Below are 27,122 nucleotides of genomic sequence, written 5' to 3'. Positions count from 1 at the left end.
CCACCGTGTAGCTCTTCCATGCATGTCACAGCTGCACCCTCCCCTGGATAAATCTGATATGCCCAAGGCTGCATACACAAAGCCAGAGTGAAGATAGGATATGGTGTGATGTACAGTGAATATATTAAGGTACATTTGTAAAAAGCATCAAATACTGAGATCACAGAAAACATGAGACTGATCTGAGGCAGAATCCGTATCAGACACTTCACTCCCCTCCTAAAACTTTTCCACTAGCTGTCAGTCGTTCAGTTGCCTTAAGATAGAATAATTCTTTCCTTCCCATCACCCCTCACCCCAAAATTGCTGTCTCCTTGCTGACCCTGCTTTTGGCTAAATGCTCCAAAAGCAGACACATCTTAAGACAGAGGCAAAATACACAGTCTGGCAGAACCAGCTGTTTTTTCCCAGAATCATCAATGAGCTATTCCTTTCTTAAATAGGTCTGTGTTATATGTATTATTACTATTACCTACGGCAAAGAAGAGAACATCACAAATCACTTTGGCTGCCTGTTCTCTACCTTCATAGCTTGGTGGGGGAGTTTCAGTCTCCAAGTTGCTTGGCAACCTCCTTTTGTGCAAGTGTTTTGTGAATTCATTCACCCCTGAATCAGAGATGATCAGGGAGCTGAATATGGGTACAGACTGCCCAGCCTTGGTGCAGCTTGACACCCTACTACTGCTGGTTTTTAACTCCAGGTAGCTGGTCAGCAAGTTGCCAAGTTTGTTTTGGGGCAAACTCCAAAATCTCAAGCTCTGAAAGCAGCAGGAACCACTACTATTATTTAGCGTGACCTTCTGCACGGCTGAAGCCTAAGGAAACACACGTGAAATAATTCCTGTCCAAATCAAAGCATGCCACTTGCAGAAGATTGGGGACAACAAAATCTTATTTTTAGAACTTGGAAAACCTACTATAACCCTTTGCAAATTATTTCCATTTATAACCAACATCCCCATCTTAATTATGTGCACCTGAATTAGCCTAGCTGAAATTTCCAACCATGGCATTGTGATCCATTTTTGGGTTTGCCAACTCAATATTCCCTGGCATACCTGCCCTCACTCTGCACACCCTCTGAGCTGCTTGGATAACATCACACTTCAAAACTGAAACCACATAGCTGTTATGGCACAGCTACCTTATTAGACTGGTGACAAGCAAGCTACCTCATGTTTACCTCCTCCCAAATCTCCATCACTGAGCAAAGGAGTTCCTCTCCCTGGGTGCACCTCCCACAGGGGTGCTCACTGCTGCCATCCCATCCTGGCACAAGACCAGGGCAGAGCCTTGGCACTGGGGTGGCAGCGTGTTCCCACCGCAGCTCTGTCTGGGCAGCTGCATTGTTCATGGTGGGACAGAGCTTAGGGGGGCCATGGCTTTCTGCAGGGTGGATGACATTGCTGCCTGGTTGACCTGGCAGGGCTTCAACACCCTTCCTGCATGCACTTCCATGCAAATTGCTGCATCACCCTGTTCACCCCCCTGGTCACTGGCACTCCCTAAGGGCGTCTTTTATACTTGGGGGGCCCTTGCCCACCATTGCTCCTGGCCCCACTTGGGTCTCCTCACCTTCTCTGGTGCAAGATGCTGGTTCCTGGAGGGTCTTTCCGCTCCCTTGAGGTTCCTGGTTTGGGAAAACCCCTCAGTGTACCCCACTGGAGCACTCTGCCATGGATCCTGCCAGCATTGGAGCTGCTCTCCTCGGCAACTGAGGGCCAGTGTCGATCACACCACCTTTAAATCTCCCACTCACCTCTCACGAGCCGTAGGCTCCTGGTGGGTCTCTCCACTCCCCTCAGTCAGATTTCAAGGGAATAAAAATCAAGATGGGGGACAGCTGGTTAGGAAGAAGTACTGCCAATAAGGATCAGGGGATTATAGAGGATGAGTTAGTGATGCAAAGCAGTTCCAAAAATGTCAGCTCTCCTGGGATGTACTCACAGGCAACATCAGAGCTAAGACGAGGAATGTTGTTACTTCACTCCGTTCAACCTCATGAACAAAAACAACTAGCTGGAGTGCTGTGCCCACTGCTGGCCACCATAGTTAAAAAATTAATTTGATGAAGACTAAAGAGGTTATTAAGAATTATAAAAGGTTCAGAAGTCATAACTCACAAATAAAAATTGAAGAAAATGGGCTTTAAACTCAGAAAGGAAAGAAGAAGGAGATAACCTTTAAACTGCAAAAGGCTGCTATAAAAAGAGATAGCAATCAGTTGTTCTCACTGTCCATTGGGACTTGCACAAAAAGAAATGCAAGTTATTGTCTGTTAGCTAAGCCAATCTGTAATGACTTCACTTCCTTCACTGGTGTGTCTATATATTTATGCTACCTTCTGCTAGGTCTCTTTATTCGTAAAGTCCTACATCAAGCCACTCCACTACAGTGCCCAGAACAGTGTCAGTGCAAGACCTATAGCCACATAGGTCACTCTAGCTACCCTTTTAGAAATTTGGTCCAAGATTCCCCTCTGGTCCTCTGTGTTCTGACAGCTGCTAGAATCACTGTTCCAGTCTACAGGGCACCTCAGCCATCTCCTTTGATGCTAGGTCTAAGAAGCTAAGTCTACTTACTACTTAATGTTAGCCACTTTAAAACATATTAAACATTAGCCAGTAATTAGCAACTAATCAGATATGTTTCATCACCATGATATTTTGATATCGTTTGGACTTCTTCCCACATACAGATCAGAAATATTTATGGAAAGTTCTGTCTTGCCTGCTCTGTTAGTGAAAATCCTGCCACTTTAGGATTGTAGTAATATAATTACTGGGATTTCTTTCTTTAGTAATTATCTTCCAAAGCTTCTCTATTATCCTTAAGTCTACTGGTTCTCACCTTCTGTGTATGCACCCTTTGAAAGGGATGAGAAACAAACTCTAAGATCAGCTCCAAGAGTCTTGCCAACAGATTATCTAGCTAGCTGATGAAGGGAGCTCCAGATCATCTGTCAAAGGCAGGCAAGGATCTATCATCCCTGATTCTATAACAGACACATTACAGCCTTAATTTGTTGTACGGCAGCAGGCAATTCCAGATACTCAAGTATTTTGTACTGCTATGGCCTGACCATCAGTCCATATGTTTTTCATCCAGCATGGGGAAAACGTACTTTGCTTTGCAGAGATACAAAACCTCTGAGACATGGCAAGCTGAAAAAGAAGTATTTTCAAATTAAGTACATATGCGACTGTCACCTTCTGAGTTTTTTGAATGAAGATAACAACACTGGCCTCAAAGAACCAGTCAGCAGATCCTCAGAAGACTGGAAGACACTGGAGCAGAGATCCACCAAAACAGACTCTATAGTGTTCTCATTCAGTATGATTAGAGAAGTGTCAGCATTGCCCTGAACTGTCCCACACCTAAAAGAAGGTGCAGGCAGGAGATAAGTGCAGCAGAGACCTACAGGATAACTGCTGTACAGGCATAGTTCAGAGATCCATAGAGCTATGAAATCCACGGGCTCTTTTCTGAGAGAAGAATTTCATCTGAAATGAAATCAGGCAGGAGGAGCAGACTGAAAAAGCTTCCATTGTCATAAAAATACCTCCCTGGGTAATCCACAGTGATGGAAAAAGGAAACTCTGATAATTTATGTGACAGTTTAATGGGATTTTTGTGACACATGATACTTTAGAAAGAATTTGCCCAAATAGGACAGACAGGACTTTAATAAGGCTTCAGCTCCAAAACAGCAATATTTTCACCCCTTACTTTTACATTTCATTCTATATATCCACTACTCACTCACAGACAATCTATCTCATTTGCAAGGCACGTTTCAACATTGTAAGAGCAACAACTCTGCATTTCCTAGTTACACCCCTAGCCAGACAGACCTATGCATATCTGATCTCTGAAGGGATCAAGCTGACTTCGCACCTAGAGGGCAGAGCATCGCTGAGCTGTGACTTCTGAGGCATGAGTTGCCCTCTGGCCATGTCCCCAGCTCTGTAGATGGCATTAATATCTTCCTGCAGAAATGAAGGGCAGCAGACGGACAGACTGCAGCAGGAGTCACTTGCAGAAGGGACACCCCCAGAGCACACTCCAGGAGTAAATGGCCTTTACACCATGAGTAATGCTTCAACCCATGTCTCCCACTTATGAGGGACACAGCCTTTACCCCAATATAACACCCCATGCCCTTCACTGCCATTGCTTTGGGAACAGGCAGATCAGCAAGAGAAATCGCTTAGAGTACTAAACTGAGGTGAAGCCAGGGTTAATGGGATGAAACTTCACAAAGGAACATTTAGGCTGAATATCAGTGAGTTATATTGAAGAGTCTCCCCTCTGGAGAGGTAGAAGTTAACATTAAAACCACATTGCCCAGAGCACAAGAAGCCGTTCTGTAGACATCGATCTTGGAGTAGCTGGGGAGAGAATAACCCAACAGGCATTTGTTTTCTTTACTAATTTCGATGGATTCAGTTCTGAAGCCTTTATTTTTCTGGAAAATCTCCTTCTGGGAATCTAGGCTGGAGAGGAATAGTAAAAAGCTCTGTGAAGATCTTAATATTTTGTCCAGTCTTTCTGTGACCGCAGCAGGCTAAGATCGACACAGGACCTGTACTGGGGCCTGTTAGCCCTAAAATGGGCACGGAAAATGGAACACCTATCAGTGTTTCTTTCACCACTGGAAATAATTTATTTTGCTGTTAAATTTGGCTATTATCTGTTGTGTAGTCCTTCAAGCTGTTCTGCTCTACAACAGACAAATTCTATAGTAAAGACCTTTTTGCCCATAAACTGCCTAAACAGAACAGAGATTTAAAACCTACCTAATGTCACCTACAGCATAAAGCAATGTTTATTCTTAAATACATGTTGTGCCTTTAAGAGACACGGATCCACCTCTGCCTCTGACTTGAGGTCTTCCTCAGGGAATGACTTGTAAGAAATAAAATATATTAAAAGGAAGTGCAATCAGAGTCTCTCATTATCAAAGGGATAAAATATCAATTTCTGTTGAGATAAAAAGCATCACAGATTGGCTCTGATGGGAAAAATTAAATTCTTGGTCTTCACTTGATTTGATGTTTATCACTCCATTGCTCCAGAAATACCCTGGCAGGGAATGTTTCTTAAAACTATTATCCTATATTTCTCCTGCAGTAAGCAAGCTATGAGAGTTTTAACTTGTGTATTTTGTTACATATGAAAAACTCAGAGAAAAAGGGAAGAAAACAGACAAGTCTACAAAAGACACCTTCTAACACTTCACTATGTCAACAACTTCACAGTGAAGGACCTCCTGCAGGTTCACCTCATTTGTCACATCACTAAATTGACTTTTACATCACTGCTGCCCAAGTCTATCCTAAAATTTAGAAATGCCATTGCCCAGAGCTGATCGCAAAGAAATTTTCACTTTCCACAGACAAGACATTGATAAGGTAAAACTGTCTCCCAGTTTTGAACAACGAATCTTGCTTTGATGGCGAGTTCTTAGATGAACTCCCCAAATGACTGAGTAAAAGAATGCAAATAAGGGAGCAACATAAAAGGCTTTTCAGTCAGATCATCATGACAGCAAAACTGGCGTTGGACCAATGTTCTTGTATCGTGGCACGAGCAACAATATTTTTTCCATCTTCTAGACTATATGACAAGTTGTGCAACAGACACAAAGCAGAGTTTGGCTAAACTGGAAGTATTTAGTACCAGAATGATGCAGAAATATTTTTTAACTAGAAGACTATCTTACTGTACTTATCTGTACTCTGACCAGTACAGCTTCCTGCCTACTTTAGCCTCAACAAGAAGCCTACTTCTGTGTATAAAATTTTATCTTGATAAAGACCAAAGCGGGAGGCACTAGCACTTTCATGTCTAAAACACAATAAATAGGACTTCATCTTTTTTTTTTTCCTCCCCTGAAATATTTAGGGGAACTCATACCAGTAGCAGATCTAGTATTAGTGGCCAGTCCTAATCTCTATTCCCCTACTGTCCTCCAGCACCCTAGAAGTAACAGTGTTTTAACATCTTGTGTTTAAACCTCATATCAAGAGCTCACATTAGTTGTTTAGGCCATAAGCGGAACATAACAAGAAGGATAACAGATGATGAACCTTGAAGTTCCCAAGCAAGTTCATACTAAATTATTTTCAAGCAGTTCTATTACTGAAATGCCCTAAGGATGAAGAAAGAATCAGGATCGTATGGCACAATCAGAATCCCAGAAACTTGTGAAAACCAGGTGGAACAAGATTTGCCACTGCGTAAAACAGGTAACATGCAGAATTTTCAAACAGTATGCGATCAGACACTAAGCAGTCACTGTTTAAGGTCAGTAAGAAGTTCTTCCCTTCAGATGCTAGCAAAATGATTTCTAATGAATGATATCTTCCTACATCAATCACTACAGGGAGCAGAATGTCGAGCTAGGAAGACTACTAGTCTGTCTGAGGAAAACTATTTCTTCATAGGAATAAGAGGGTAGGAAGGCTAGGGAAAGGAAAAAATGTTCTTTTTTTCCCCCCACAAGTTGCTACAGAGCAGAGAAAAAGGTACTCATTAGTAAGGAAGTCAGGCTGCAAAACAGTCTTGGCAGTCCCAGAAGGAAACATAAGTAGAATTGGAACATATGATGTTCCACTTCCTTACCACTTCATGTATCATTGCAAAAGTGGGAGTTTTCACATGAAAGGTTTTTCATAGTTTCCTAAGTTATATTCAATTTATTAAAAAAAAAAAAAAAAAATCAATCTTCTCCAGAAAGTTGAGGCAAATCATTTGACAGCATGAGTGATGGCTGCTAATCAGTTTGAATTCCTGATGTGTAGTACACAGACTAGCTTCATGAAGCTGAATCCTTCTATAGTAGCTCAGCCACTCTACAGCCTGTACAGTCCACAGCATGAGCTCCTCTCTTACTTGCCAGAAGAAGCACTTGTACCAAAACCATTACATTTCAGAGCATTCACTACCACTTAATCTTCTGCTCTGTAAACTATCAGAATGCTTTTAAAAGAAACACTTATTTAAATAAAAGAAAATCCCTGTAAATCATGGTCATGACAGGCTAATGGCTAGCATTGCAAAGATGATTTATCTTCTTGTTATATCTAACAAAGCTTCTTATGCTAATACCTTGTTTTCAAAATATGAAGAGACTTCTAACTGATGTTTTGTAACTGCAAAAATATACAGGTAATGAAAAACACCCTACATCAAAAAATAACCTTCACCTGCCATCTAACATCCCCATCAACTCTCAGAATCAAAAGATCTCCTTAAATTATTTTTGTTTTCTATGTTATTTAGTGTGCTTTCTTCATGGATGAAGAATCCAACTATTCAGTCCCACTGACTGTTTGTGATCCAAATTCATTTTAGAGTTTGCATGTATTAGTTGCATGCTTTAATTTGATTTTTTTTGATTTCTGTCTATTAAATTAGATTTGAGGTAGGTTAGATAGCCTCACAGGGAGCATCTCACCAGCACTACGCTTTGTACAAATATCAATTATTTTATCTGGGCTGAGCCTAATTTCAAGTTACATCTTGATAGGCCGACAAATAAGGTCACGGTATCTGCATTGTTAGTGATATCCCAGCTGGTGGGAAAGACCTTTGACAAGTTAGAAGGTGGGTCCTGGGAGCATTCTGATTAAAAGGGTGCGTTGTAGAGTATGAAATCAAGCAGCAAGTCATCACTTATGAGCAGGAGCGTTGTTTCAAATCTGTCTACAGACACTCTGAATAGCTTGGAGGTCTGTCACCTATGTCAGCACAGAGACTATAAACATGTCACTACATTTTTATTGCTCATTCACAGTTAGTAAGCACCAAAACACAAGGGAGAATAGGGATAGTGGGGGCACCACAGCCACTGAGATCCCAGAGTCCTTCATCTCTCTCTTGCTTATTCTTTTGCCTCTGGCCAGTTGCTCTTTGCGAAGAACAACTCCCATGTGTCGAGTTGTGCCTCATGGTGACCCTCTAGCTGTTGTTTTTGTGCCCTTTCAAAATGCTTGACAAAACTGTTACAGAAGGAGTTTGGCATCTGGAAGCTGTGACACACACGATATGACCCGATTCATAAAACATAACTAAACAGCTTGGGCTGCCAGAGGCCAGGATTTACAGGACTGCATTTCAAGAACGGCCTCCAACGCCTGCTCTGCTAAATGCACTTTCCTACTCTGCTGCAATACAAATTCCCAAGCTGTGTTAGGGTGACCTGCAATATTAGGAAGCGACAAAGCAGCTAGACATTAATCTTGTTAGGGCCTACCTTATCCACTGCTGGTCAGGGAGGGGAAGGAATGACCTCAGCTCTGGTTGCAACTTTTACACCAGAGTACAGGGGTAGGGAGCAGAGTAAAAAAACAAGACAACATCATTTTTCAGAAATTCCTCCAGCACAGAAAGCACAAAGGAAAAAATAAAATCACAGATCATTTCTGCTGTGTTACCCACTACAGCCTCATTTTTACAATAGAAGATTCCCCAAATTTGTATTTCTAGCAGATGCAGCCTGACCCACAAGGAAGTTAAGGACTTCCTGCTCTACCTATCTACCTTCTTTTCTTCATCTCGACTTCAATCACTAGTCAGTCTTCTGTTGGGTGCCTACCATGGACCTAAACGTCCTTTGGGACTCTTGTCAAAGTTACTCTGATGCCAACAATACTAAATTCCATCTCACTCATCTTCTCTTGTAATCTGTAGTCTGTGAAGCATTTCATGTTTCAATTTAAGAAAGCAGGGATTTACAGAAAAATCAAGTAAGTTGCCCAAGGATAAAACAGGAATCGGTCACAAAGTTGGAAGCTCAAGATCTGTTTCCTAAGCCCCAGTCACAAAGTATCCTGTGCACCTTAACCCGAGAATTTCTACGTAATCCATTACTTCAAAGCCCTTCTTCCTCTTTTCATTAGTCATAAAAATGAATTGAATCCTGCACTTAAACATCATCAGTAGAGCCCTCTCAGTTATGTTAATCATCCTACACCATGATGCTACAACACGGATATCATTTTCATACTGAAACCCACCAACCCTTCCTAAAATTAGCATTTGCAGAGTGCTATGATATTCCTGCATCCATCACCATTATGTCACCCTTTCAGACTTGGGAAGAAAGCAACAGACGATGTGAAAGCGGTAAGGGAAGAATGAGGAAAGGAAATGGGACGTTTTAGTAGGTGACTCTGGTTTTCTTGAAAAATAAAAATAAATAGAGAAATTTAGAACATTTGGGGGACTCAAAAGAAAACTCCATAATGCCTTCTAATGTTTTCAACGAGTCACCCACAAGTCCTTCCTTATCTATGGGTCAAGACATACCTCCAACCCCATTCTGAACTACTCATTCACTCATACTTATCACATCTGCCCCCATCAGGTTTTAATAAAAATTTCAGCATATTTTATTCAGCCTTGTCTACTTCAAAGACACAGAAGCAGCACACAGGCTAAGCCAGAAAATCTTCAAAACAGTTCGTTAAACAAATTCAATGAAGAAAGAAGAGAAAAAGCTTGTAAAAAGAATTACAAAGTGGCAAGGAAAATTACATTTTTTTTCCCCCCACAGCTAAGTAGCACAACAATTGCAACTGATAGAGCAAATTAAATTCTAAATGCACTAGTGATTTGATAGATATCATTTTCTGAGTGTTACTGAAAAAATGCCTTCTTTGGGAAAAGAGTTAAGATCTGGAACAAGTCCTGTTGGTTCCGGGGCCTGATTTGATTATGCAAAGTTCATTAACAAAAAGTTAAGATGAAGCAAAGGCATGGAACTTCTCTAAGATGCCACATGCCTTAAGAAAATCTATCCTGATGAAACTAGCAAAGCAATTTGTTAGAAGGTGTGTTACAGATATAATAGGTAGCTGGTGACTTTCTCCCTCACCCTTCTTATCAGAAGGCCACAATAGATAACACTGACCAGTACTGTTCCTTCTGCAACGTAATTCTGCAAAATCATCTATCAAAACAAAGCAGGGGAAATCAGAGAAAACCCAAAATGAGCTAAAATGAAAAAAACTCGATGCACCTAATTTTCTGTCAGCTAGAAAGCAATATCCAACAGCCACATAATAAATGCCCTGAAATGATACAGAAGTCCCAGTTTAGCTCTCTGCGGACACTGGTGCACTTTGCAGTGTCTACCATGTCACTCGTCAACTAGTTGATCTTATCAGCACATTTGCAGTCTGAACATAGCAGCTGTCTCCACTTTATTAGCAATTTCTATTTCTGCATTAGAAACAGGTGGGCAATCTCAGAGAACTAACAAGTTTCTCTTTGATGTAGAGATGGACAAATCCCCTCATTAACAGAGCAACATTTTAAAAATCATTATGGGGTATTTTTAGTACTGCTGTATAATTGCAGTCCATTAATCACAAATACTTGTTTCTAGAATCTGTCAATTATACACAACAAAGTTTGTCAGCCTGTGGTGCCTGCAAACTACCAGTTTCAATGTATTGCTGTACTTATTTTACTGGTATAAGATTGGCTGCATCAGTCACATAGTAATGGATCCCATTCACCGATTAGAGAAACTAAACTCAGTTAAACAGGTCTAACAGAAGTCTGCATAGATTCTTCCAGTAAAATCAATTTACAGGTGGGAATTAGAAACAGCAGGTGTTCAGAATTACAGATACAAAACCAGGAGAAGAACAAACGCACACAGTGTATTGCTAAAATGCCTCTTCACTTGCTAATGCTCTTGGGTAGATTAATATTAGGATCAGCAAAGAGAAATACCATTTGCTATGTTTCAGATGAGTGTTAGACCCCCTCGCACAGATGTGGGCAGAGTAGCTGAACAAGCTATCTGCTTGCAGCTCTGGCAAACATGCAGTAAAGCTCTTCCATACAATCCACATAACTCCAATCATTTGTAATACACGACTAGCTAGGTCAGCCTTTATCAGACAAAAACGGATAGCTTGGAACATTAAGTCCAGAAATTGGATCGCTGTTTTCCAGAAAGTTTTCAAAGCCTTGAGGTATCAGGTGAATGACTTTCTATTTTAAATTAAGCTTCAATACACAGTCTTTCCAAACCAGTCAGCCAAGATTTAAAAGCACCAAGAAACCTCCCAATTTAATATGATAAAGGTGAAAACAACATGAAAGTTGTAATTCCACCCGTGCCGTTTCCCAACAGTCTGTTAGTTCTGTGTATTGAACAGGTTTGTCTGTACATAGCAGAAGTTTATTGGCAGAATGAGAAATGCAAGATTCACAGGATCATGAAAAAACACCTAAGAGTAGCAGGCTTCCCTGTTAGCAGGACACACTCTGGTTTCTGTCACAGCCTAGCAACTCTTTAACGCAATCGGTGCAAGACTTGACCATCTTCCCCTAAACTACCCCCAAGCTGAGCTCCCAAACTGAACGCAATAGTTAGCTAGAAGAGTGGCAGAGCCCACTGTTTGCCCACCTGACCTAATCTTGCTACCCACTATCAAAAAATAGTTTGTTCCTATAAGATTGTCAGGCATCAGAAAGCAATGTGCATCTAGCTCAATCTGTGTATCAGCAGAGCCTTTCTCTTCCAGAAAGAAAAAAAAAAATTGAACCAGAGACAAAAACTGCTCTCTATGACATCAAGTGCAATTGTTTGGGTCTGACAGCAGCTGGTACACATGCTGGACTCTGTGAGCTTTCCAGCTATGGATTACTCTTTCACAAGACCAACCTGCCAGCTGTCCTGTCCCTTATTCCCTGACCACAGCTTGCCTCATAGTTACCAGTTTGAGGTACAACCAAACAGAAAGAACAACTGGTCACTGGGACAGCCCAGCAGCTCAACCCCTGTTCTTAGAGCAGTACTTCTTAATTGCCTTAGAGGGAGCAGACAGGGCAGATGGGAAAAATTTTTAAAAATCACACACAAGCCACAGCTCTACTGTTACAAAACTCCACTTTCTTACCTTATAACTGGTTTCTAACCCAGGGGCCGCAGGGACCTTCTTACTGGCTGTTTATTCATGGAGTGGGGGTGATCCACAGACAGCCACACCATCCACAACTTCAGCTCTAGCTAGCAGAAGCAACCGATTTAACACAGGCGTTGAGGGGCAAACCCAACTACCTTCAGGCCAACCCACTTTATACCCTGCATCAGCAGGTGCTCCAGACCTTATAATTTGTGAAAAACAATAATCTGTGCAGTAAGACACATAACCAGTTGGGAAATACTATGACCAATTGGGCAATATTGTGACCAGCTGAAAGACAACCCTTCCTGACCTCTGCTTTTACCTTGAGGCACAAGCATTAACTCTTCACCCCTTAGTAAGCATATTGCTTGTAATGATATTCAGTTTCTGCAGTTAATCTGACTCTAAAATTATGTCCTCCTTCATAAAGCCCATCTCTGTCACATTGAGAACAGATTTAACTCAATTCAAGAGCTTCTCTGGCTAATTTATACAGTACCACATTGACCTTTTAGCGTATGCCCCACAGGACTGTGTGTGACTGGAATTTATGGCCAAGCAGGGGAAACGTGCAGCTCACTGAAATACAGGGTGGGTTTTTTCATGCCACGATTTGAAGTTGATAACAGAAACCCAGTAGCAGTTCAATGCTTGGTCACCATTTTTGAGGGAGTAAAAGCTGCCTGGGGGCTCCACGGGGCTGTGTTTCAATACCTCTACCAGATACACAGATAGGCCATTGGAAGCACAGCATCTGCAAGTTTTTCCTGAATTGTTTCCACCTAAGGGAGAGAAGATGAATTTTTTCCCCCTTCTGTTAAGTTAAGAATTTGGACAACCTATCACTCCTATGGAAGATTGTAGCTCCACTGCAATGAGGCTGGGGCACTGGGGTGTTGTGAGACAGGTGTGTTCCAAGCAGCTGGCTATAAATTTCCAAAGCAATGTAGGAAATACACATGATCAAACAGTTTTCATTTTGACTCATAATTTTCAATGCCTTATAACAAAAATACAAGTAGTACCACACTCCTGTGAAAAGGCACTTCTGAGGCACTTGATAAACCAATCACAAATGAAAATAATTATGACTAAGATATGTGCTGGCTTAGATTTTCAGGATGTTTAATTCATTAGCATCCTAGAAAAGGCTCTGATATTCTAGAAGGCTGGAGCATAGCCAGTGCTAAGCACTGCAGATGTTCTAGTCCAAGTCCATACCAACCAAAAAAGACGTCTTTAACTTACGTTCCAGAAAATGCTGCTGTTATCAGAGTATTTCTTCTCTGGAAAGGACATGCAAAAGTTACAAGCCTCTCGAGACAAAGATAAGACTCTTACAATTCAAAGAAGGAAAGTTAACAAAACAAGTGCCGAAGAAACAGCAGAAAATTCTATAGCACTATCCCCCAAGAAGAGGAAGGGCTTAGAACAAATCTCCAAATTTCAGAAGGAAGGTTATTTAAAAAAAAAAATATGCAGAAGACTATAGATGAATGAAGAGCAGCCACTGCACTGCAAATTTATCTCACTTCAGGTGGCTGTTCTGCTAGCATCCTGCATAAGGCAAAGGATGGGAAAGAAAGAGAAATTACCCTAGCATTTATTTTCTCCCTTTGCAAAAAACACTGTGGTTGCCTGTGCTTCAAGGCTCATTTTTAGCATCCTTGTATTTTCTGTACACTGCTTGCTGCCTTGACTGATTGGATTCAATATATTAATATGCATTTTGCCAAAGTCACAGAAGGTTGACCGTAGTGTCAAAGCTGTGCTGGCTGAGTCAGTTCCACCAAATGCTGGGATTTGAAGAGCGGTTTATACATCATGAAAAATACTGGCATCGGTCTGCAGGCAGCCACGTATCTGTCTCACAAATTTCGTGTTCCATTCAACCAACATCCACCTTTATGGCAGTAGACTGGATACTCAAATAGGAACATAGTGTTGCAGGAATTTGCCTGCTCTTCTCGCAATGAGCTGCCACATTGTTATGACTGGGATATCAGAAAGAAAAGAGAGAAGCGATGTTTGAAATTGAAAGACAATCTTAAGAAATTGAGTGCACACTGTCAGTGTTCTGTACCTGGAGATCATGGCTTTGGCTTCAGATGCTTGATAAACTGCCTATTCATGTGGAAAAAAAAAAAAAACCATATCCTTGATTCTATAATTATTTAGCACTGTAGAATACATGACAATTTTATTCAGCCTTTCTTCACTACTGAATTAAAGCAGGATCACAGTTTTCACAACAGCTGACTCTTCCTGTCACCAAAACCAAAGTGTTTGGTACAAAGCAAGAGAGAACCAGCACCTCTGCCTGCCACCCCTGCAAATTAGGAGCAAATCTTCAATTCAAGGGAATACACAGACACAAAACTCACTATTGCAGATGCAAGAATAAAGCAAAAAATGTTTTTCTCCACAATTTGCTATAATCATCTCATTCAATTTCTATACACACTAAAATGTTCACTTTTAACCATAATTGCAAATAAGTAGCAGAGATAGAGAAGGGATGAAAGGAAAAAGCAGAACAGGTTCTCTAAATGGAGTATTTTAAGGTAATGTAATGGTGGTGGACTCTTTCTGCGTAAGATTGCAATTTGGACCACGTTTACCTAGCTAGCTAGAAAAACAATCTAAGACAACATCCTCTGTTCATATTCAGTGGAAATGCAGTCTAATAGGGAGCCACCTGAGGAGTGAAGGCTTTTTTCAGCTCTTGGTTTCTCTCCTGAGACTTTCATCAGTAGTAGCAACGGTTCTTTCTTCATATACGACACTTGCAGTGCAGAAGTGGCATTATAAAAGCCTATCGGTCCTTTTCACAGAAACCACTCAGCATCCAGACAAACATGGGAAACTGGATTGCTCTATATTTGGCACACGAATGCGACCTAAGGGTTCAGCAGCATCGGATATACTGTGTGCATGTGTGCTGGAGGAGGCACAGCATTGAATGACACTAGAAGAACAGATGCGCTTGCTGTTATGAACTGTTTCCAACCAGCACAATGCCAGGTTAGTACTCCAGCTGAATTGCTACAGGCAGTTCTTCTGGCTGCTTGAAAGATCATTACTAATCAAAGCAGGTCATTCTACCTCCCTATCTCAACATTATTAGATGAGAGCTTCCTTTAAAGAGTGCATTTTCCTTTGGGGCAGACTAACTCCAATAAGGCGTTGATCTAATTTGATCCGTGTTTCACTTGGAAATATGTCATCTCCAGTTTTGAAAAAGTTATTCAAGAGAAGAGATCTTGAACCTTTCATAATTAACATGCAACACTGGCTGCCACGCAGGGAGCAGGCACAGTTATAATAACTTGGAGTCAATAATTCATAAACTATAATGCATTATTAATCAATTATCGAGGCCTGAATTACATTTAATGAGATTAAGCTGATTGGAGCACTAAGCTGTTTGAATCATATTGATTTAATCAATGTGCTTAATTAAACTGTGTACATTTTCCACATGATCATTATTTCCCAGTATCCTGCATAAGCGGCCTCTGCAATTCACATCCTCTGCTGTTCCTTGCTTCGGAATTGCTCTTTACAGCAAATTATATTTAAAGGTAAAGGGCTTGTTTCTTTCTGAGAAAAGATCAAAGTTGCAAAACAACCATCTAAATAGCTTATACAAGCAGATTGAAATGTTAGAATATTTCTCCTAACAACATCTTTCTGATTCTGTAGGCTTAAGATGAGACCAAGTAAACATACCTTATTAGTCTCACTTTATCCCTCATGCTAGTTCTGGGACCATCCGCAGATTCAAAGGGACAAGCATCGTGCCATACCTATCCCAAAAACGTTACTCTTTCCATCTTTAGAAACATGTTTAGACTCAGACAGAGAATGTGTTTCAACTCCCCAAAAGACTACATTTAAGATAAGCACATGTCATTACCTCTTTATGGTAATACTCATAATAGTTTCCCCAGCCTTGCATAAAGAGGACATGATGACAGAAGAGCAATGCAAAGTAACAGCTATTGCAGATGTAAATCCATTTGCTAGTGTCATATTTTGTTTAATTTCTCTCCCCACTGCTGTTAATTAGCTGGAACATTTAGGCTTAACTTTAAACCCCACAATTCAGCTCTGTAATGCCACACACTGCTAAAAGGACACTCATCAGGTGTGTTGACTGGGGGAAATACTCATAACACACTGCTTAATCAGTATTGTTAATGGGAATCACAACAGTACAACCAGCCACGAAGAGGGCTTTGCAATTACTTTCTTTGTGAGACCATAAACAATGACTGTCCCACCCCACTCTGCAGAGCAGCATTGTTCTCAGTGGATGCAGGATTAACCCCCACGGCAATATATGATGCTCGTGGTTTTCAGCCAAGAACGCAGCAATGCTTGCCATTGTCAGATGAAGCAGTACGCTGCTGTACCACCTTAGATCCATTGAAACTTTCATTCCTGTAAGGAATTCATTTGGGACTGTTTCAGTTTTTCCTCTCTATTACCACTAACCAGGATGGCGCATACTCTGCATCACTTCAGAGATGTCCTCCCCTTTCCATTCTCTAACTAAAGGCAAGAGCTAACCCACACCATCTCAGTGTACAGCCAGGAAACACCTCCTGAGGAACACTCATATGGCAAGCTTAAAACAGCACAGCGTAAACTGTTCTCCTCTGATCAGTCATTTTGCATCTGGTGGTTTTAATCCCATCACTCTGTTGACAATAGCAACATATCGGTGTCCTCTACTTTCTTAACTAGAAGACAATTTTATCATTGCCTGTGTATGAGTGTTTAGATCTTTTACTTACACTTCTTTGAAGAGTTAATCTGCCCATTCGCTCTGCCACTTACAACAGTAAACTACGGCTTGCAGGGTCTAGTCAGCTGTCTGCCAGGGAGTTTAGTAGAACACAGTTACATGCTGCACATTTGCATACATAACACTGTGAATTAAGGGTTTGCAAACTATTACTGAGCACACGTGCATGCTGTTAACACTGCCTTCACTGGGCTGTGTGTGGCAAACCCAAGAAAACCAGAGCTTTGCAAGCACCTAATAACGTCATTGCGCAGGGAGTTGGCACCAAGATCGGAAATTTTATCGGTTGCAGGGCCACGAGCTCCTTGCAAATCACAGAGACACAGTGGGACAGCTCGCGTGACCGGAATACTGTCACGGATGGCTACGTACTTTTTAGGAAAGACAGGCCAGTGGGGCGAGGTGGTGGAGTTGCTCTTTATGTGAGACAGCAGCTGGAATGTACTGAGCATTACCTGGGGGGGAGGTGTGAGGAACGAGTCAAGAGCTTATGGAAGGTGTCCTGTTTGTACTGAGCTGTTGCACAACTGAGATGGAAAGCAGAGGGGGCCAAAGAGCTCCTGGCTCACTTCTTGCTTTCTTCATAGCAGTTTCAGAACTGAGCATTTAATAAATATTGTTCAGTATGCCACCATCACATAAAGAGGAGAGAGAAAGAGAGGAAGGAGAAAGAAGCCTAAAGTGAATATCAAAGGCTCACATAAACAAGGCATAACGAAGGAAAACAACAGCCCGTTTTTCTTCCCTTCAGTATGCGGTGAATGTGCAGTGCCTGCAAGCATGCATGGCTTGTGCTTCCTACTAGCAAGGAGCACATTAATAAATTTAACTCAGACAAATTTAACCATCCTAGGGCCACATTAATCAAAAGGCTGACAAGACTAATCTGAGAGAGTTGAGAAAGGAAAATAAAGCACAGCTGACAGAGGATGCTACGCCCTCTTTGTCCATGGGCCACTCCCACTCTGTCAGCACCTCCAGTACTGCAGTAACTCCTTCCCACTGCACTCCCTCTGGGCTGATCATGCTGTCCTCCCAACACTCTTTGCCCACCCAATGCCTCTTCATCTGTGATGTGTCCTACTCCCCGTGTGTCTATATTAAAGAAGGATTTAGAGTGTCTAAGCACGATCATGTGCAACAGCCACGAAGTCCTGACGAGATTTGTGCTTTGCCTGTGCCACTGGCATTATCAAAAATAATCTCTAAAGGTACAGATTAACAAATGTACGAAGGAGAAATAACAAATTTGATAGGAAAGCAAAATGACTGTAGCTCATGAAAACTATGAATTGGCTAGAATCAGAAGGAAAGAACAAGGGCTATCAATTTTTGTTCATTACCCATGTGCCGAGTTCCCCAGTGCTGGAGCTTCACATCACTTAAGCTGAAATACGTACACATGGAGACTGTACAAATGAATGGGAGTTATTACTGGGAAAACCTTCCACCCTTTGATTTCTTCTTATTTAGCTCTAAGTTGTTGCTTCTGAGTAATGTTTTCAGTGTGGAAAATATTGACAAATAGGTCCTTCCATCAGCCAAACCACTTCACAGAAAGAAGGGCATGTCATACAACACGAGGAAACTGAGAAGTGACTGCTGATGAAAGCCAGACAAAGCAACACGAAATAGGCTAAGTGCATCCCCAAAAGCCATAATTATCCAAGCTGCTTAAACAAAATAAGCACATACGTGATTATCCAGATTTGCCTAGAGGCATCCCCACAGCACAAAACATGGTGTGCTGCCTTACTGTTCTTTCACTTGATAAAACAACAAATGTTTCAATCACCTAAAAGTATTGGTGTTTGCTTTTATGGTTTTGGGAACTTGAGAGAAACTGTGTTGCCTTGCCTTGACACTGTCTTTCCCCCAACAATTTCTATTTCAGTTCAGACAAACTGGGTTTTCTCCATGTTCTGCTCTGAGTTCAGTTTGTTCATGGATAGATCTAGGAATTCCCCAATCTTATGGCATTGCAATGCTTCAGAGGAAGAGTTGTTTAGTGGCACATGATTTCATGGCGTTTCAGTCAGAGCTACAAGATCCCACCAAATCCACATAATCTCACAATTTTTTTTCTCTTGAAAATAAAGAGGTCTTCACCTATGAGTTGAGATTTGAACCCAGATGCTGAATATTACAACAGCCTGAAGCGTTCAAAACGAGTATTCTGTCCAAGATCTTCATAGATCCTTTATGAATCTTTCAGCAAATCTGTGCTGAATAAGAAAGTAAAGCCTGGTCTTCACATACTGGTTAATGACCTTTGAAAGCCTGCCAGACTCTCCTTTAACCGTGCAAGATGCCTTCTGATACACTCTGACAATACAGCTCTCCAGAAAATGGCAATGCCTCCTAATATTTTCACGTTTATATCATGATACTCCCTAAAAGCAGTGTGACTCGGTATATTATTGAGCTGGTCAGTACTGAGTTGTCATTTCCTCATGATCTTCATTACAGCATATGTGCCTCTCGATTGTCTTGAATATAGGTTGTAAGTCTGCATACACAGAGGCTATCTGTTCTCTCATACTGTACCACACCTGGCACAATGAGGTTTCAGTTCAAGGCTAGCCCTAAGCCCTGTAGACGGTATAAAGTCTAGTGTATTATTAGCACATGCAGTTGCGTTTCCCTCTTGTCTCTGGTTCCAAAGGTGAAAACATACTTAACTATTCCTGCTTTAGTTCCACTGGTACAGGCCTAAGATTTTCTGTTGGATTTTCAAATCATTATCACTGTATTTGCATGACTGCAGAGCTGGGCATGTTGTGGGGGTTGCTCAGAAAGCAAGAATGCTGTTTTACAAAAATGCTGGAAATTCTGAAATTGGTTTTTTTTGCTTTCCTATGACAAAAACACACCTTTCAGAAAGTCCTTTCAAAGCCAAAAAGGCTAAATTCAGTGTTTAGCACTTTATTCACTCATCATGTGATGGACTCACTCCAAGTCCTTGCTTTGATAAATCCAAACATTAGTTTATCTTTTGCTTTATACCTTTGTTGGAAAGGCGTACTCACTTGGGCAGAAAAACTTGTTCATTGCATGTCTCTTCTGGATGCCTCCAATCCTCAAATGAAATATACCAACTTACATTCTTTCCATTGCCCTGTTAAGACCTCCTGCCATGAGGTTTAAAAATTGGTGTCAACAGCTAGCATCTAACCAGGTGATCATCCACAGTGTGCCAAGGACTTCTTCCTATAACCAGCCTCCCCCGCCACAGCTCCCACTCACTGGTTTGTACTGTTCTGTATCATCATTACCATGGACAAAAGTGCATAAGGGCAGGAATTATCTCTTTGTGTCAGGCATGGACAGCACCCACCACAGCCAGACCCCCTAATCGTGTGTCATATGTGCTGCTCTAGTGTAAATAATATTAATAACAGCAACACCAACAATCCAATTTTTCCTTCTGACACTGCCTCCAGTTTCCACCATTAAAGCTTCATATGTGCATGCACCTCATGAATTCCCACGTAGCTTGTACTTGGCAATTTTGCTTTAAGAATCCAACCTAGAAAAGCACATTCATGTTCAGAAATTTGCTAATTCAGTGTAAATGCTCAATTTATAATAAAATCATTATAATAAAAAGGTATGAGCTCGGGATGATTACGCTGTAATGTCAGCATAACTGCAGTCACTGAGCTCTAAACCTGAACCAGGAAAGATAGCAATAATTTTCACCAACACTGATATTTTAGCTTCCTTTCAGTTTATGCGTGCAGCATGGGCATTATGAGGAGTTCTACTCACATATCAACACATACCCCTGAGAGAACAATTCTGCAATGAGAAACATGGTTCCTATTACAAAATCCCTTTGGATACTTCTAGCCTAATATCTCTGTGAGATAATGATACATATTTGCTTAACATCCAAAAAGATCTTAAGACAATTTAGTTTTCCACACTCCCTCAAAGTTCTCAACCTGTGTTTTAGATGTGTAAAAATCAGAGATAAAAGAAGTCAGTTTATGTCTTGTTACTGACTCAAGAGAAAAAGTCAACCTACATGTAAGTAGTTAGTCATTTAGGCTTTCAAATCAAAGTTAACCCAATGTAATGCTATCCAGAATCTTCTTATCACTTGCTGTTGATTACAGAAACTTGCATATCTTAGTCTTGTTAATCAAGGCCACTGAAAGCCTAAATCTTTGACTTTCACAATAAAAAATAACCACCTTTAGCTATAACATGGCAACTACAATATTTACCATTAGATAGTACACCATCAGTTAGGACTCAGACAGAATGCAAGGAGCTGTATTGTGTCCAGATGGATCTACTGGGCATGTTGGAGGAGCTGGAATTTCACCAGAACACTTCGATTTCTGTCCAGAGCTGGGAAAGAGTGATCTTGTAATATTTTTTTTCCTCACCAAGTTCAAGACCTCAAAATACGTAAAACATTTCAGCATGGAACAACAACACACCAAAAAAAACCCTCAAATTTTGTGTTAAATTGGTTACTTGAACATAGTTTCTTGCTGCTGGAGATATTTGATATTGAACTTTGTTTCAGATCATTAAAGAAATATTTGAAGTAAAAAATGGTGTCAGCTCTCCTCCCTCCTCTGTGTAAATCTGTAATTTTTAAGAAATCATTGTGATTGGCTACTCCCCACATTTAGATTTCTTTTTCCAGAATAAGAAAGGCAAGAAAATCGACATATTCACAAAACAGGTTTTCATGTCAGCCATGGCAATGATCACAACTCACCAGCATCTTTTTTAATGCTTCATTTGGCTACTTACAGAATTGCTCCAAGTCGTCTCTTTTTTTAGATTCTGGCATGGCAGTGATTGTGATCAATGGGCATAGATTTCCTCCTAGCGTCTGGCAGAGTGTCTGCTGCCTCCAGTAAACCTTCTTGGCGTTCCTATTTTGTTCCAGGATATCAAGATGGGCCTGAGAAAGAAGCACGGAAGTGGATTTATAAATGAGTTCACAGTCTGTAAAGTCTGGTTTTATTCCATTAGCTGTGTGTTATTATTGGTACTAATTTCATCTCTTGCTAAGGTCCCAGGTTCTCTTTTCTGCCAGTTAATATCATCACCTTTTGCATTGCAGAAATATGCACAAGCCTTTCAGAATACCTCTCCGTTCACTGAAGCTGTACAGGTCTATTCGCTCTTATATCAAAATCTAGTGGAAGGTGTCCCTGCCCATTGCAGGGACGTTGGACTAGATGACCTTTAAAGGTCCCTTCCAACCCAAACCCTTCTATGACTCTATGATTTTACCTGGACAGTTCTAGGGGCTTTTCTTATTAGTGTGAAGGAATTTCTATGCATACATGAAGTCCAAAAGAGAAATTCCCCCTCTTTATATTTTAATATGGAACATGTAGAAACGTGAGAAAACTCACCATTTTTGAGTGTTTATAAACTTGTTAGCTGTCAAGCACATGCCAGTGAAACTCAGGAACAACTCCACACCAGAGGCAGCCAAAAAGTTTACATCAAGACAACATTTTATACAGTCAGTAGTGGGAAATTTGAAGAGCATCTTTCCAAGAATTTATTTTAAAAGAAGATTTTTCTCCCCCTCCCCCCACCCTGCAAAGTTTCTGGCAGTTTTATACAGTTCTTAAGAACAGCTTCTTGAGAAAATTGAGGAAAAGAATTGGCAGCTTAAAAAAAAATTACTTTTTGGAACAAATTTTGATCGCCTCATTAGACACATAGCCACTTGTCACCCACGCGCCAGATGATGCGTAGTTATCTCTATTTACATTGTAGTTGCAAGTGGCAAAATTAGTGTAAGTAATCCCATCTCAGGGTGTTGTTAAGTGTTGTGGAGCACCAGTTGTCTCTCAGTTGGTAGAAATAGGTATAGCGCACTGTGGACACTTGTCGTAACAGTACGGTAACTGCAATACGCCACTTCACTGAACAACCCTTACATGGTAACTCTTTATCTTTACAAGGCAGGGTTAAATTTCAATCAACATTTATGAGACAAGACATTTCTGTTCCTCAGCTCTTGGAGCTCGCTGTCCTTCAGACTGCTTCCCCAGTAACCATTTTAATGCAAACGCAGAACTGAAATTTACAGTCATCTGTTTCACAAAACAATTAACATACTGCTCTATAAAGTAAATTCAGTTATTAGACGCATCTAATGATTTCATATAGATACAGAGAATTCAATATAATCATTTACTTATGTTCCTGATACCCAGTGAAGCTTAATTGGGTATAGCTGCCACAGAGATTTCAGCTAGATATGCAAACAATTAACACTGTGATATAAAAACAGATAAATTACTGTTCATAAAATAAATGGAATTACTAATGGACAAAAAGTAATGAACTGCAGAATGCAACCAGTTCAAACAGGATTCTGCAATGTGTATTTCCTGTAAATATGCCTGTAACTATTAAATATATATGATGTTTTAAAACATTTTCAAATTACTAACTCCATATACAAGTTTATCTTCTTCCCCAAAGCACTGTGTATTTAATTGAGCCCTTGGGTTCATAATTGCTTTTAATTTACTACTGATATGTAAAATCAACATACTTCACCAGTGGACAAATGCTTTAAAATGAAATCTGGTGCAAAACCCTGATTTAGTTTATTTACCGTGGCAATTAAAGTAACATGGAAATGTGTAAATTGCATCGCTTGACATTTTAAATTAGTCCAAGAAAAAAGCCTCTTAGATTTATTAGAGGCCACAATTTTGCTTTGGCTGAAGAGCTGGACATGATACTCTATCAATCTTTTCCACCCATAATCCCCATTTACAAAACTTTATGGTCCTTACTGAGTCCGAGTTCATTTAAACTTTTCCTGGGGCAAAATTCCTTTTAACTTCAATGAGCATTTTATTTGAAGAGGCAGTGAAATACTTCAAGACTTGGCCCTGCAAGTCTAGGAATAACATCTTTTTCATCTCTATTCTATTCATTCAGGAGCAGGTGAGATATTCAGGGATTCCCAGAGCGTACAAACTCTCCAAGTCTCTCTTGCTTTTGTGCCAGCAGAAGATAGAAATCAATAACAGTAAAATAATGATGAGGCACTGCATTTCAGTAATAAAGTATGGTGGTGAATAAGTCCACGCAATTCTTCAGTATTGCATTTGTCTTTTCCCTGCAGACTGTAGTATATACATGCCTTCAAGTCTACAGGTCAAACCCCACTACTGGAGCATGCTCTCTTTGTCATTGATTTTGAGGAGTGCCTAATGAGAAGTGAGCTGGCAGGCATATTTTGGACTGTGAAGGCTTGACTGGCCCTCTCCCAGATATTGTAAGGAGTTTCTTTGAACATCTATAATAGGATGCAAAGCAGTTGACAAGAGACTGCTGTTTGAGTGGGAATTAATCTAAGCTTAACTATGCTGGCATGCTGAGCAGCATGGCCAGTAAGTGGAGGAGGACACTGTGTCCCTTGAAAGCATAGTCTTTTATATCTGGTAAAGGAAAACTGATATCATTATAAAAAAAAAATAGAGTGAGCCCAAACTTCACCAACCCACACCAGCATTTATTGCCCAGAAGAAAGAGGGTTGACAATGGAAATTGAGGAGAGAAGGAAAGGGAACTGACCTACTGGAACTGCATGTCTTCATTTTCAGTAATAGCTTTCTCATCTCATCTCCCAGAACTATTAATTTCCCTTCTTTTATCCTACCTTCTTTTCAGACCTTGGGCTCTCCTACATGAATCATAGAGAAAGCATATTGGATGCATTTCCCAGAAAATTCCCTTACCATCCACCCTGGCCAGAAAAAGCTGTAGAAAACAAATTCTTCCCCAGGAAGCAAACTTTGTACAACTTAATAACAGAATTTATGTCTTGAACTTGTATTCTTTTAGTTTCTGTGCTGACAGCACTGGTAGTGGTGTCACAAATATCTACTGCACTCTAACTGGCACAGAGGAAAGTGCTGACAAAGTATTTAGATGAGGTCCAGCACTGTGGTATTGCTGGATGCAGCGGTGAAAGCTGAGCTGTTATCCTTTGTCAGGAGGAGGAGCAGGGAGGTTTCACTTCTGAGTTACCATTAGCCTTAGCCCTCTGCTTCCCACCCCTTCAGGAAAAGGATCCTGCAACCCTAAGCAAATGGAGACGTCTTTGGTTTGCATTATGACTAGTACAAGCACTGATGGTTTGTACCTCAGCTTATCCCATACAGAAATTTCTTTTCTCCTACACCATTCTGAGCTTCAGAGCTGGCAGGGGCTGCAGACACAAACAAAACACTGAAAGCATCATGATCATTCATTGCCTGTGAAAACAGTCCTCTATGCTATCTCGAAATCTACACATATCCAAGCACCTCCAACCTGTCAGGCTCATTAGCTTAGCTAGGCGGACATATCAGCATTACCATCATTGTTGAGTAGGTATAGGGGTAATGATAGGCCAGGTAGCAGACATCATCTTTATGAGGGAACTTGATGCTGAAAGTGAGAGTGTAGTAGAATTTTCCTCTCATGCCTCCTCCTGCAGCTGCACTACAGCAGTAGTGGTTTCTGAAAGAAGAGAAAGAGGGAGGGAAGTAGATGGTTTTCACTTCTAAATGCACATTTGGAGAAACCATGAAAGAACTAAGTATTCAGAGAAATGTCCACCCTGAATGAGCTTTCATCTTATGCTGTAGGTGGGCTCCAAACAGAACCAGTCATTGTACCAAGACTCGGAAGTCCCCATGCAAGTACAATCAATCCAATCCCAGCAATGAACAGGTACAAAAATACAGCACAGTGCTAAACTACATCCAGTAACACAGCAATGCACCTATAGACTATATGAAAGGAGGAAAGTTACAGAAACCGTGGCTCTACTAGACAGAAATGCAAGCAGGATCACAATGGTGAGTACTACTGACCAAGGTGGTACCCCAGATTCAAGGGTGTCTAGGGAGTCACGCAGTAAACAAAGACCAGCAGGGAGTTAAGAGAACTATGTGTGGCAGTACTGGGAGCAGGCAGTCACAGCTAGTCATGTGCTGTTGATGGATGGGAGCGCTCTCCTAGGAAAATAGCACTTTGTTTCATTTTGTGAAGGTGCAAATAAGAAAGACGCTAGTTCATATAGCACAGTCCAGACATTTTTAAACTAATGCATTCAGCTAACATTGCTGTATTTCTTCCAACATCCAAATTATCTTGCTCAGATATGCAGGTACCTCTTCACAGCCCTGAACAATGCCACATGAAAATATGCTGTGAAAGCCTGGAATTTAGAAAATATGAATACCCTACCAAACTAACCAGTCAGTTCCACCACAGGAAGAAAAGGGATATTCCAGGAATTAAAAAAAAAAAAAAAAAAAACACCAAAAAAAAAACCTGAACACATACACAAAAATATTTCAAATATCATCAAAGACGAGTGGGTTTGCGTAGGGACTGCACACAGATGAGAAGTGACCTTGTACAGATATGCAGGTTCTGAACTACTCAAGAAAATCCTCTCTTTTGGCTTCCTCCTTTCCAAAGACTTGAGCCTCTCCCTGTCAGGGAGCAGCAGGGACCAGTTCCTTTCTAAAAGATGGGGAGCTGAGCTTGGTATGGAAGCCAGCAGGACAGGGCCTCGCCAGCCAGGGTCCCCTCCCACGCACTCGAGTAGGGCATGCCTGGGGATAGTAGACATGTTCAACCACAGGTTCAACCACATGACCAGATTATCAGACAAGTTTGTGGTGATGAGGCAGGTCTGGGTCAAGGCAGGAGGTCGGTCTACGGATCGTGATCCAGATACCAGAGTTGATAGCAAAGCACACACAGCAGTGACTGAGCTGGAGCCTCCCTGCAACAGAGCTCAGACAGGGACTGGGCGGCCAGGACAGAGCTCAAGCAGAGCTCTGAGCCCACGGGCAGAGGGTGTGGGTGCAGGCCCTGAGTAAGGCTACTCAGGATCATCAAGGTCTAATAGTGCACTCAGGCCCCCGACACTCACTTCACTAAAATTACAAAATCTTAAAGGGAGCTTCTCAATCTAGTTCCAGGATCAGATCTCTTGCAGGATACTTCCTCTGATAAAGAGATGACTTTAGGCTGAGTAAGAAATTTTTCTTTCACCAGAGATGAAGAGACAGTTCATGCACTTTAGGGAGAAGCCTCACAGCAAATCGCATCCGTAAGTACATTTCAAACATATTTTTCCCATACTGCACCAATTACGCTGTTGCCGAACCTTCTGATTCTGAAGGACTGAGAGGTTTCTTTGACAAATGTTATCATCAACGTTGCATTAAAATGCAAAATAGAAGAGGCAACCAAAAGATGCAATTTCAGTTCCTGAAATTTACAATACTAGTTTATTTTGCCGCTGTTCATTTTTATTCAAAAGGGTGGAGAGAAAAGATAATTATTCTTGTCAAATTCTCCAAAAT

At 41.0% G+C, this 27,122-nt stretch overlaps 1 protein-coding gene across 1 annotated transcript in view; it reads right to left on the bottom strand.

Annotated features, from left to right (window-relative positions):
• Positions 1–27,122, bottom strand: part of AGBL1 (AGBL carboxypeptidase 1) — a 272,595-nt gene that overhangs the window by 180,309 nt on the left and 65,164 nt on the right. Inside the window, exons 16-17 of the mRNA XM_086471611.1 lie at positions 25,113–25,257; positions 21,520–21,673 (exon numbers count right to left, since the gene is read on the bottom strand). Coding sequence (XP_086327737.1) covers positions 21,520–21,673; positions 25,113–25,257 — 299 coding nt within the window. The remainder of the gene's footprint in view (positions 1–21,519; positions 21,674–25,112; positions 25,258–27,122) is intronic.

This window comes from Leptosomus discolor, chromosome 11, assembly GCF_034619465.1.
Source record: "Leptosomus discolor isolate bLepDis1 chromosome 11, bLepDis1.hap2, whole genome shotgun sequence".
Taxonomy (NCBI): domain Eukaryota; kingdom Metazoa; phylum Chordata; class Aves; order Leptosomiformes; family Leptosomidae; genus Leptosomus; species Leptosomus discolor.
Note: the sequence above shows the minus strand (reverse complement) of the source record. Positions and strands in the feature narration are given on the sequence as shown.